The sequence below is a fragment of the Trachymyrmex cornetzi genome, unplaced genomic scaffold (genome assembly GCF_001594075.2).
Source record: "Trachymyrmex cornetzi isolate Tcor2-1 unplaced genomic scaffold, Tcor1.1 scaffold133, whole genome shotgun sequence".
In the NCBI taxonomy this organism is placed as follows: domain Eukaryota; kingdom Metazoa; phylum Arthropoda; class Insecta; order Hymenoptera; family Formicidae; genus Trachymyrmex; species Trachymyrmex cornetzi.
In genome coordinates, this window is record NW_017295906.1 from 23260 (window position 1) to 36020 (window position 12761).

A 12761-nucleotide genomic window follows, 5' to 3' on the forward strand; every position below is an offset into this window, starting at 1 on the left:
TATGTAATTTTTATATCTATATTATATGTGTAAATTTATGAAATTTTTTTCACTCACAGCGTAAATGGCTTGTGTCATATCATGTCCAATCGTATGCAAAGTAACAATAAAAGTAACTGTAAAATTCGTTACCATTATTGAAAAAATGTAACTTCGTTACCGTTACAGTTACCAAAGAAAAAAAGTAACACAGTAAAATTACCAAAAAAGTAACTTGTAACTGTAATTTTGTTACAAATAACAAGTTACTTCCATTCCCTTGAATACCTATACATAGGATTACTGTCTTACTGAAAAAAGGTCATAAAGTTACATAACGAAATCATGTATAATTAAGACAAGTAAATTAGGTAACGGATTGTTTCTAATCAGTACGTCATTTTTTTTAATCACATAATTTGAAAAGTCACATAATATAATGTGTTTTTTCTTCTATTTCTATCGTTTAATTCCTTAAAATTTGATAACTATAAGAAACTTGAATAAATTATTGACATGCACTTTTTTTTTACAAATATCAATATTAAATAATCGATAAAGATGCTTAAAACAAATTAAAATAGTTAAATTTTTATTTTTATTTACGTAAAATTGTTTTGACAGTTGTGTACGAAATAACAAAATAATTATAAATATATAAAATACCATGGAAAATATCAAAATTAAAAAATATAAGAATAAACCTGAGACTGACACAATGAAGAAATTTTCTTTGTTTTTAATCCTTTAAAGATTCGTAAATGTACGGTTTGAGAAATAGAGAGAGAGAGAGAGAGATAATTTTTTTTTAAATTAGGATATTGGAAGTCAGATTTGAAAGGAGATCTTTGACTATGCTACTATAAACGCTGCTATAAAAATGTTGATCTATCTTTAACTTTTATCTACAATCTTGATCATAGAACATATTATTTTCTTACATTATAGTACAGAATAGTGAAAATATGCTTATGACGTAAGAAACGTAATAAGCGTAATAACCAAGAATTACATGATCAATACACACATGTCGATATATATATTTGACCCAAAATATAAAAATTATTTTCAAAGGTTCTCGATATTTAAAATAATATTTATGTAGTATATTAACTAACTGAGAGCATAAGTTTTTGTTAGCGTGTATAATATATAATACTTTGTGTTACATATAATTCTTCTTGAATTCAAACATACGAATGTTTCAGCTTAATTCAAGCCATCTCCAGTGAATTACTAAATTAAGTAAAATTGATGACGAACTCGTGATAAACATTAGATAGAACTTGTATAAGATTGTAGATAAAACAACGTAAAAACGTTACTGAAGTTTTTGTTTCAAATCTGATTTCCAATAGACCAATTCCTAAACAAATTTATTAATGAAACATTCACGAATCTTTTAAAAGACTAAAAAATCTTTCTTTGTCAAATTGTGATTTATTCAGATTTACTCTGTACACATTTACATATTTACAGGCTAAAACATATTCATATTGGAGATGTTTAAAAATATTTCTGCAAAGGCTCTCCTAAAATTTCTTCTAAAGTTCGAACAGCATTCTGTGCACACTTCTCTGTAGCTTCGTCTTCGTCTTCCAACATCTCCGCCAGGAATGGTACGGTTTCTGGTAATAATGGCATAAAATCCTCGCCGAGTTTTCTCGCGATTTCCACCTAGATCGCAAGTAATAGCAAGTAATTATTAAAAGATAAACAAAGATAATTTAAATGAGAAATATAATAAAAAAAAACACAACAGTAGAACAGTTTAACTTCTGTGTAAATTATGATCATATGTAGATATAAACAGTATAAACAGTTTTTAATAAAAAAAATAATTACCTTACTAAATTTTATTTGAATATATTGAATTTTTTATTCGTTTATAATAACTTTTATATTATAAATATATAAATTAAACTTATTCACCCCATATATGATCTTACCAATGCATTCAAAGCTGTGCTTCTGACGTAAGGCTTTGCATGCCTCGTCTTCAGTAATGTTTGATAGACCAGTTGTTTGTGCAATGAATCATCGGAAATGGCGCTAGCGAAAGAAGCTATGCAAGGTACAATGAGCTGACTAGCTCGAATCTCATATTCTTCTCTCGTTCCCATTGTGTTTTCCACCTGATCTACTATCGGTTGCATGAGAATTTCATATCGGTCCTCAACGACGACGTTATGCACATCATAACTGAATACCCGATAAAGGGTCAACAGAATTGCCTCTACCAGCTCAATTCTGCTGGATTCATCGGGAAGCGTCAATTCCTGCGAAGAGTCTGTTACGAACATGTTGTTGCTGCTCAGTAACGATGCCGCATGCTTCAAAAAAAGTCCAGCGAACAAAACGAACAAGGACTTCAAGCATTCTGCTATATTTGCCGATAATCTAAACAGAGAAATTAAAAATCGCAAATTTTATAAAAATTGATGGATATAAGATGTACTATTTTTCGTTATTTTACCATGTTAAACAAATTAAAATAAATTTCCAAATTATCATGTTAAAGAAAAACGATATATATTTTAAAGCATTTCAAGCTACTTGTAATTGATCTATAAAATTAAATTCATATTTATTTTAATTATGTAAAAAACCAAGAATCTTAATTTTACTATTAATAAAAGATAATATATATATAAGCGATATAAGTATTGATTAATTTAAATGTTTAATATCACGCGATTAGCAGGAATTATACTTGCTTTGAAAAAGATCTACAACTGTAATTTAGTACGATTTAATTTTTATTGATTTTATATTGTTAATACCTGTAGAATGTTATACTCCGTTGTTTGTGCTGTGTATCATTCGCTGCCCATCCATAAAGTTTATCATAGAATGGTCTAAACGTTACTTCGCTCAATTTCAAAAGTAATGCTACCAATGCCTTACTAGCGCTTTCCTCAACCGCGACAATGTTTTTTAATGTAATTTGTTGGTCGTCTTGTGTTTCTATATCAGCTTCAATTCTTTCACGGAATTGAAGAACTTGGAGGAAGAAATTAGCGAGATTGTCGACTTCCACCTTCAGTTCTGTTGGAGGCACACTGTCAAAGGACTCTGCTAGCACGCTCATCAAAGATGGTATACATATATAAGATTTTTTGTCTAATAGCAATTGATAAGTTCCATTAACAGCTGGCAGCAGCACTCGCAGAGGTATGCAACTGGATAATTTCTGCGTTGTTACTTTCAAACGCGAAATGACGATACTAGCCTGTCAAAACATTAATGAAAAACAATTAAGCTTTAAAAAAACCAACGAAATTTCTGCAATAGATATCATAATCTTAGCAGGCAAAACATTAAACGAATACCTTAGGATGATCCGTGTTGGTATACTGAGAGCTGAGCATTGTCAATTCGTACAAGAGTTGATCCAAGTAGAGCGATAGGAAATTTCCCAAAGATTCCACTATCTTCTGCAATGCACTCACGATGCTGATGACTATAACATCCGGCACATTTTGATAGCAATGGGTTTTTAACAACTTCAAAATTGCAGGCACAAACTTATTCAGCGAGTACAGAGCATGGGTTCGCATTGAACTACATAATTCTGCTACACACAACGCTGCATTGGCTAATACTGGACCATTTTTGGATTCCAACAATTCCGTCGTTATATCCAAAATCTGTGAATAATCATTAGTATATATAATGTTATAAATAATAATTATATAATTATAGTATTATAATTACTATATTATAGTATAGCATTATAATAATTATACTAAATTTAATAATATTTTTTCTGAAGAAGATTATTAAATAATCAAACATTTTCTTAGAAATATTATGTAAAATATTAAATAAAAATTTATTATTCAAATATACGTACTGGTCTAAAAACAGCAGGACGGTCAATGGCCAGTAATTTCGTCAGCAGTTTCAAAGATATCAATACAGTCTGTTGTACGATCTCTTGTTCCTGATTTTCAATCTTTACTTCAACGTTGAAGAAGTCTGTCAAAGGTTTAATCAAACTCAGAAGTTCTTCGTGAGCATCCTCACCAAATTTCTTCTGAAGTAATCTTGCGTTCAACAATTCCAGAGCTTTCTTCTTTACTAGTAGCACTTCATGTTTTAGGAGGTTCTTGATACTTTGAAGGAACAGGGTATTTGGCAATAGATTGTTCACTAAATCCAACACATCATACAAATGATGTAGTAACACTTTCCAGTACTTGGCGCTTGGTCTGTTCTGATGCTGGTCAGCAATCTTCGAGATAATCTGAATCAACATAATCAACTCGATCGCCAGATGATCGCAGTACTTGTTTATATTGTCTGTCTCGTCCTGGTTTAGCACAGCTACACGATTGATAAAATCCTCGGACGACAAGAGGTTACTGAGAAACTGCACAGCCGTTATCTTATAGTGCCGAAGGCTTTTTGGCGTGGATTTAGTCACGTCATAAATATTTTTGTATTGAAATTTCATTGCTTCTCTTCTGCCCTGTTCTTCCTCGATATCAATTGGCAAGATCTTGATGAACTGGACCACCTTCGTGCAAATCTGAAACAAAAATCAGGAAAGTTTTGGTTATATCTGTGGATAATAAAAAAACAGAATTATCTTTTTAAAAAAAATCACATCATTAAAACATTGTGTTAAAACTTAATAAAAAATTCTCATATAGCTAAATCCTAGGTGAAAATGATTATCGAGAACTAACCTGAAGCAATCGATACGGCGGAAATTCTTGAGACACCTGAAGAGCAAAATCCAACCACTGCGTGGGATGTTCAATCTTCTGGCTCGCTGTCTTCATAACGTAGCTCTCGAAAGTCAGCAGATAATACAAATGTAAATGATTGTCGAGAAGCTGCAACAACTTGACGAAGAGTGGCATCCGCCTGTGCTCGGGAATGTGAGGTAACGACACAATAAAGGTCCTCAGCAATTCGCAAGCATGTGTCGCGTTGTCTGTTGCGTTTATAATTGGTACCACCGTTTCCAGTGTCTTGGAGATGATTTGTATGGAATAAGCGTCGTCCTGCCGCACCATGGTGCTGCCCATAAATGTGAAAATTGGCATGAGATTAAAAAGAGCACGATGAACATTCATATTCCTCAAAAACTCGACCAGCACCAGCAATGCGTGATGATGCGTCTGCGGATTGCGTGACGTTCTGATGCACTTGACAATAAGCGAAATCTGTAAATCAGCGTCACGTACTGGCAGTTTTTTTTTCATCATCCAAAAGATTGTTGAGAGAAGCAGCTGATTCGTGTATTCGATTGGGCTCTGCTCCTCCAGACTCAGACAAACGTTTAGCAAGTCAAACAGTACACCATAAAGCAATTCCTCATTTTTAATGTTGTCGGCATGCTCTGCAAACTCCAACAGAATGACACCGCGCTTCCACGCCCGACTGTGAACCATCGCCGAATGTGCCAACTGAGTTTGACTCTGTCGCTTTTTCCGCTTTCTTTCGCTTGACTTTATCTCTGAGCTCGCCTCCTCTTGAATTTGATTGCTCATCATGGCCTTTAATTCTGAAATTAAGATCGTCGCATCCACGTGCAACCGGCGGAGTGTCTTTCCCGCGACAGAAACTACGTTGTTAATCTCGCAATCAATCATCACGTCCAGGATTTTGGACAGGATGCTCACCTTGACATCATGAGACATTGCATCGAAGAGTATATCAATTTGTTTTAGCACCATGATGCTCGGCGAAGTTCGATTACCATTTTCTAAAACTGCACAGGGTTCGTGTACCTGAATGCATTTTGTGAAGAGCAACCACACTTTGTCGTTCTTCAGAGCATCAATTGTGTTTATGGTAAAACGGTCTAATATGTTTCGTAAAGCACTACCAGCCGGTCGATTTTTTGGATCTTCCGCTAGGTTTTGTACAAGCTGAAGACCTATCGGAGCCAGTTGCTGAAGGATTTCGGTACTATTAACATTCACCAGAATATCAAGGAGTTGTGATCTTTGAGTCAGAGGAATTTTTGATTCTTCGTTCTGCTGTGTCACCATGTCAAATAATAATTTCTGAGTCTGCTGCAACTTCTTATGTTCTTTTATATGATGAGAAACATGTGGATCTGGAGAGAGGAAGAAGTAGAAGTTGAATGCAAGTTCATCAGGATCACTGCAGATTTCTGCACTTTTTGTCGCTAGTTTCTGCAGCAACACGAAAAATGGTTCCGTATTGAGACTAAAAGTCTGTGTTATCTTTTTTAAAATATCTATCGCCACTCTTCTGCATTCGTTATTACGTCTTGCCAACGAAAGTAGTAAATTAGTAACAAAGTCTTGATCCTCAAATGCCCAGTGGACGGATTTACACTGATTTAATAGTAATAAGGAAATCTGTAAACAATGATAGGATGTTTTTGTTTTTATGGGTTCTGCATAGAACTGCGCAAGAAAGCAAATAAGATCCTTCACTGTGGCAAAATGAAGCTGAAAGAAGATTTGTAGACATCTAGAATAGTGCTTTCGCCAACTTTTATTGTCCATGCCCTCAATGAACATCTCTAGGAGTCGCAGAATCAGATTGCTTCTTTCCGCGTTGTTGTCGAAATCAAGTTTTGATTCGGATTTAATATTCAACCGCCTATGTACCATTTCGAGAACGTAAGTGCCTGCTTGAAGCGGCAAGATTCCCTCGGATGTGAGCTTCAGAGCCATTTGAATGTTGTTGCCGGTAATATTGTTACAGTTGCGAAGTAGCTTAACGTGAGAATATGTCTTAATCATCTCCGTGGCTATTTCAATCACATCTCGTGCAGTTTTAGCCGGCATTGAGCCCACGGGTACTCTGCAGACTGATCCTAATAGTATCATATTGAAGAATAAAGACGCCGCATCACCGTGCGGCATTTGTTGCCGCATGGAACTCAATATACTCTCCGTAGGCGGTAGCAACGTATGGTTTAATATGTTGTGAAAAGCAGCAGAAGATATCGCTTCGGCATTCAAATTAGATTTATTAATGTCTTGCATCACGCTTTGCATATACATATTATTCTTAGCAAAGTTTGAATTGAGAACTTCCATAGCAACTTCTACATCTACATCTGTAGCTGGAAATAAATATGGTAAAGCTGTGATAAAGATGCTAGTATCGTCACTTTCATCGCAAAGTTCTAATAGCGTCTTCAGAGCTGGCTTAGCTAACACTTTTCTTGATGCTGTGTGACACGTTGATGATAAAACCAACAACTCATCCATCAGAGTATCTGTGGGTAATAAACTAATCAATTGCTTCGTAGGGAAAGACAGCAGAGTCTTTACAACGTTAATGTCGTCATCGTAAAATCTAGCTTGAAGAGTACTCGTCATCATGCTGCGAAAATTCTCGGATACATTGATGTTGTTCTTAGCGAGAATTTCAAGAGCAATCACTCGTTGCGCAGCGCTGATGTGCGTCAGTTTGTTCAGAATCTCGACGGACTCGTGTGTGTCCTTAGTGCCAAAAGACCATGAAGTAAGGAAATGTAACGCCTGTTTAGATTTTTCATCAGATTCGCTTTGCTTCATCAACTTTTTTAGATATCTATCAAAATTTTCTGGGTAGCTGCGCTCAAAATTCTGATAAAATCTCACTAGAAAACTTTTTATTTCGCTACTTAAAGCTTCATCTTTAAAGTCGCATGTTAATGTAGCTAAAATAGCGTCCGCTGTCTCATCATCGAGTCTAATGTGTTCCAGCATATTGCTGAGCATGTTTTGCACACTACTCTCGGAGATAAGTTGGCAAGCGGCTCGAAGAAAATGTAAAATAAATCTTGAGACATTAGTACCCAACTGAATTGTTGCGACAATCGTCGTAACAAACCAAGATAGCTCAGATAATTGAAGAATCAAACTTTGCGGTATAACAGTTAATTGAGATTGATAAAGATGAAGTAGAAAAATAGTAGCTTCCTGTTTCATGTGTGTATTCTTGAACGTCATCAACAACAACTTCTCTATTGTGTCGTCATTCAATTTCGCCTATAAGTTTAATATCAAAATATCAATACATAATTAAAACTAGATATAATATTAAAAAAACTTCAAATTTATATTATAATTTTAGTATTTTTACGAATATAAAATTGATTTATAATATAGTATAGAAAAATATATAAAAAATTGTATTTTTATAATGTATTACAAAATTGAAGTATTCGTTTAATAAAAAGTAAAAAAGTTTGCATGCTTATATTACCAATAAGCATACAAAAGGACCCGAAGCGAAATCAAAACGTATGTACATAATTTGTGTACACTTGTACAATTGTATGTAATTATTTGTTATATTTACACTGTTAACTATGTTGCCTCATACAGACCTTCTACCTTTTATTTTACTCTCTCTTAAATTCTTATCTTAATACTGAATTTACTCGTTTAACTTTTAAGACAGAAATATTTGAAAAACAATAAAATATGATTAAAGAACAAACTTAACCTTTGTTATTAGTTTTGCAATAATCATATAGCTGCTGGCAGCAAAATCAAGAATGGGACTTCTCAAGCCTTGAAGGAGAGTCGGTAATAGATAGTTTACTTCAACCTCAGTGATGGTTATTAGTTCAATCATTCCTAACACTGCCGTAGTGTAAAAGGAATACAAAGTGGTCAGACAAGATGCTTTGTCGGAATAAGTCTTCGTGGCAAATATCACATGAGTACATAGCATCTTCAGGAATCCTTTATCCGAGATCAAACGATTGACGAGAATTGCGGAAGATAGAGGTATACCGCGTTTCTGCATAGGCACTAACCAATGCCACTTATCGCTCTCATCTGATAGATCTATCAGTTGTAGGGCTCTTAAAGGACAGAATAATAAATTTTTAATCAATTTCTTAAAGATAGATATGTGTTAATGGAAATGTAAATAAGAAAGTATTACAAATAAGTTAAAAAAATAATTATTTCATTTAAATTTATTGTTTCTGACATTTTAATCATAGCGAATTATTGATCATATGTATACTAGTTTTATTATAAAAAGTTGATTGAAGATTGTAAAGAAAATACAAAATTAAATCATACTGAAATATCAACTTTCGTCAATAACCCATATTTCATATGAAAATGTTTTTACAATTACAACATAATAAAAATTTGATAGTCATATTCTTAAATTTTTATATAAATTATGATCTCTCTCTCTCTCTATCTATATATATATGTATGTACATATATATATATATATATATATATACACACATAAAATATTGATGTTCAAGTCAATTTTAAATATTAGAAATATGGTGTTTTTTAACAAGTTAATTTTTTTAATAGCTGAACTAGTATACACTTTTCGTATTTAAAGTGATATACCATAGGTATATGTTTAAAGTTTCAGAAAAGCTAGATGGAAAATTGTAGTGTAGTCCAGTACAGCAATAAAAGAATAAATTATTTAATACATACCTAACAAATATACGAGTTTCATGGTATGGTAGGATTAGAAGAATAAATTGCTCTCTATTATAATGATGAATGTGGTATCTAAATACAAGCCATTCCAGAGCTTTGTGACAGGCATTCAGTAAGAAGTATGGAGTCGATAATAATAGAAATTTTGCAATCTCTGCATCCAGTTGCTTATTTAATGTAACATTCTGGACAGCTCTCTCAAAGTTTACAGAACTCTGTGCAAATAGCGTGCCTTGAAATTCATCAAATACCGATGAAAGTTTCTGTAATTCCTCCAAACCACTCTGGCCTAAAAACAGATAAGAAAGTATGATCAGAAATAACAGTTTTTTTTACAAATACATACAGCCATGACAAAAAAATATTAAAATATTTGTATATTTTCATTGTATTGAAATTGTTTTACTTGCATTATTACCTATTGATTTTATTGACATTATATATAACTTTAAAAAGTTAAAACAAAGTATAATTTACAGCTAATACCATGAATCAATTTTTGCGTTAACACTTTAAATAATTAATAAAGAAGCTAATATGTTTAGCTAAACTGTATACCTTTCTTACAATTTAGAGAAACACATTCCTCTTAAACATAATAAGAAAGTTATAAAGACGAAAGATAGATAATAAGTTCTTACATATTTTCAAACAGTCTATTAAAAGAGATTCTTATGGTGTAAATACTTTCCACGATTTGACATAAAATTCTATTTTTTTTACCAGGTTTGAATCTGGGCATTCGGCATAGAGAATAGACTCACATTTCTCTACATCATAATCTTGATATTTGAAATATGTTAAATAATTTTATTGAATTCTTAATATTTTTAACAAATTAATTTTGTTGAAAATAGACATTCAAAATAAAATTTCTCATTACAAAAGTCTAAACTTTGTCATAAATTTTCTCAAAAATTATCCGGTGAAAGAATCTAATTGTAAGTGTATAAAGATTTGTACTAACACACTGCTTGTAGATAACTTTACGTTTGACTTTAAGCAATTTTTAACATTTATCAAACACTTTATAATATTGATTAAACTGATATTTCTTCTAAATCTGAAGATTTCAAAATAAATCGAAACTGAAGCACAAAGCTCATGTTCATTATAATACATAAATACATAATTGGATTAACATAAAACGGAGCTATTAAAAAGATAGATTACAAAATAAAAATGAATACTATAAAAAATAAAATAATATAATCAGAAATTTTACTAGGATAATATAAAATTTAGATACTTAATATTACTTAACATATATAAATATGACAGAAAGGAAGTTAACAGATACAAAAGAAAGGAAAAACTAACCTATACTTAGCACAGTGTCCCTATCCAAATTCGCAGCCTCCTTTGGGTCAAACAGCAAGCTAGGACGTTTTTTATCCTGTAGCAGTAAATTTGTCTGCGGAGTTCTCAATTTTTTAAGTTGTGCTGCTAACGACGTTGCCATTGTTAATCTATAAACAAGCCGCAAGTATAGACGTTTCTAACCTAACTTCTAAAAGAATTATTTTCAATACAATTTCTTTAGAATTAGGAACTTACAAAGTTTATTTTCCTTCTGTCACAACAAAATTTACAAAAAATATTAATTCAATACATAAAATTTTACAAATAAAATTGATACAATTTTATAAGATATGTCGCATCCGTTCATAACCACGTGCTTCTTGATCTTCCGGGAGTCGTGTTCCGGCCGTTCCGGGCAGTTCCGGGCTAACCGGCAACTGCCGCCAACATGCGGCTGTCCATAGGTCTGTTCGCGTTGCATAAAATCCCCAAATACTTTTGCACTTAAAATGAGATAGATATATATTTTGCTTTGAAAAGAGAGAAAACGAAGATGCCGAGTGCAAAAAGTGCGAGCAACCTGAACAGACCTCATGCCGTCCATGCAGGGATGCGGGATGCCAGACCAGTGACGGTTTACGACATCGAGACTAACGCCATCAGACGGCGGCCTGGCACAACCGATAGCAACACAAGCGCGAGCCTGTGTACGTGTGACTTGGTAGTTAGAAGCATGCCGACTATTATATTGCCGACCTTTTCGCACTCGTTCTCATTGTTTGGCCTTGTCGGCGCGGTGAGAGCGAGAGAGAACCTGCCTTCGCTTTCGAGCTTCACTCAAGTGACCGAAATATAATAAGATTTTATATTTTATATAAAAAATAAGGAGGGTTGGTAAAAGAGAATTTTACTTTAAAAAATTGTGTTTGTTTGCAGGAGACATTGGGTGCTTTCCAGCAAGGACACAATCAAACACAGTGTAACACAGTGAATCGTTTCATCCTTGTTTAACGTAAGCAAACAACAAGGACGTATGATTCACTGTGTTACACTGTGTCTGACTGTGTCCCTTGCTGGAAAGCACCCATAAATGCGTGGCTCTCTCAAATCAAAATTTGATGGATTGCAATGCGATCCATATTTTTCTGAATACATAGAACTCTTTAAACGTATGCTCTTAGCAAAGGAACCAAAAGATGTGTCAGTAGAGCTTCTAAAAATCTTATTTAGAATAATTCATATATCACATATATCATAAAAACAAATTCGTATATGAAATAACTTATAATACACAGTCCAGCGACAGAAAAAATACAGATCGAAATATCCAATATGTACGTTCTCTCACGTGCAAAGATGTCAACTGTATTCGTAGCGCGTCAAATGTCTGGTGTCGATTCAGCGGGAATTAGATGCATTGATCAGCAACTTGAAGTTCATTTGATGGAAATTAAAGAATGTTTAGAAACGAGCATGATTCCGCTTGGGCAACTTCGTATTGGGTCTTACCGCGTTGTGCTTTTCAAGGCGATAGCTAATAGAAGCTTTCCAGCAGCTTTCGTGTCTCGTGGATTGAAATAGCTATATCTCAAGTAATATACGTATTACTAGCGTTAAAGTGGTATTTTTTAAATATATTACGTTATTTGTGACTCAATGTGTATCTTGCAGATGAAAGACTCGAATGAAAGGAAGATTATTTGATGCTTGTTTGGATGGAAATAATGAAGATTACGAAAAAGGATTGTGACCGAATTATTAGGCAAGTCAAATGTCTTCACATATCAGAACAGACATGAGAGCGAAAAAATTTCTCTTTCTCGAGATTATCAATCGACGATTTACCCAACCAAGCTTATGAAATCGAATTTTATCCTTGATTTGATGGATATACCAAGAGATTTGATCCCAATTGCAAGTCCTCGTTCAAAATTATATACTATTAAAAAAATAACTTACAACGAAACATATTGCTATTGAAAACTGATTTAATATTGCAAGGTTTATAATAAGACAATAATTCTTTAATAAAATAATGTATTGATTTTAATCAATCTTATAATATTA

At 33.2% G+C, this 12761-nt stretch overlaps 1 protein-coding gene across 1 annotated transcript; it reads right to left on the minus strand.

Moving 5' to 3' along the window:
• Positions 1-1408: 1408 nt before the first annotated feature.
• On the minus strand, positions 1409-11078 carry l(2)k09022 (HEAT repeat containing 1 homolog l(2)k09022). The gene is made up of 10 exons (XM_018522489.1): positions 10950-11078; positions 10713-10861; positions 9387-9681; positions 8413-8776; positions 4674-7952; positions 3836-4513; positions 3312-3629; positions 2763-3211; positions 1929-2379; positions 1409-1656 (listed from the first exon to the last, which is right to left on the minus strand). Exons 2-10 carry the CDS (start codon positions 10852-10854, stop codon positions 1486-1488), a joined length of 6147 nt encoding a protein of 2048 aa, XP_018377991.1. The 5' UTR covers positions 10855-10861; positions 10950-11078; the 3' UTR covers positions 1409-1485.
• Between the last annotated feature and the right edge of the window lie 1683 nt (positions 11079-12761).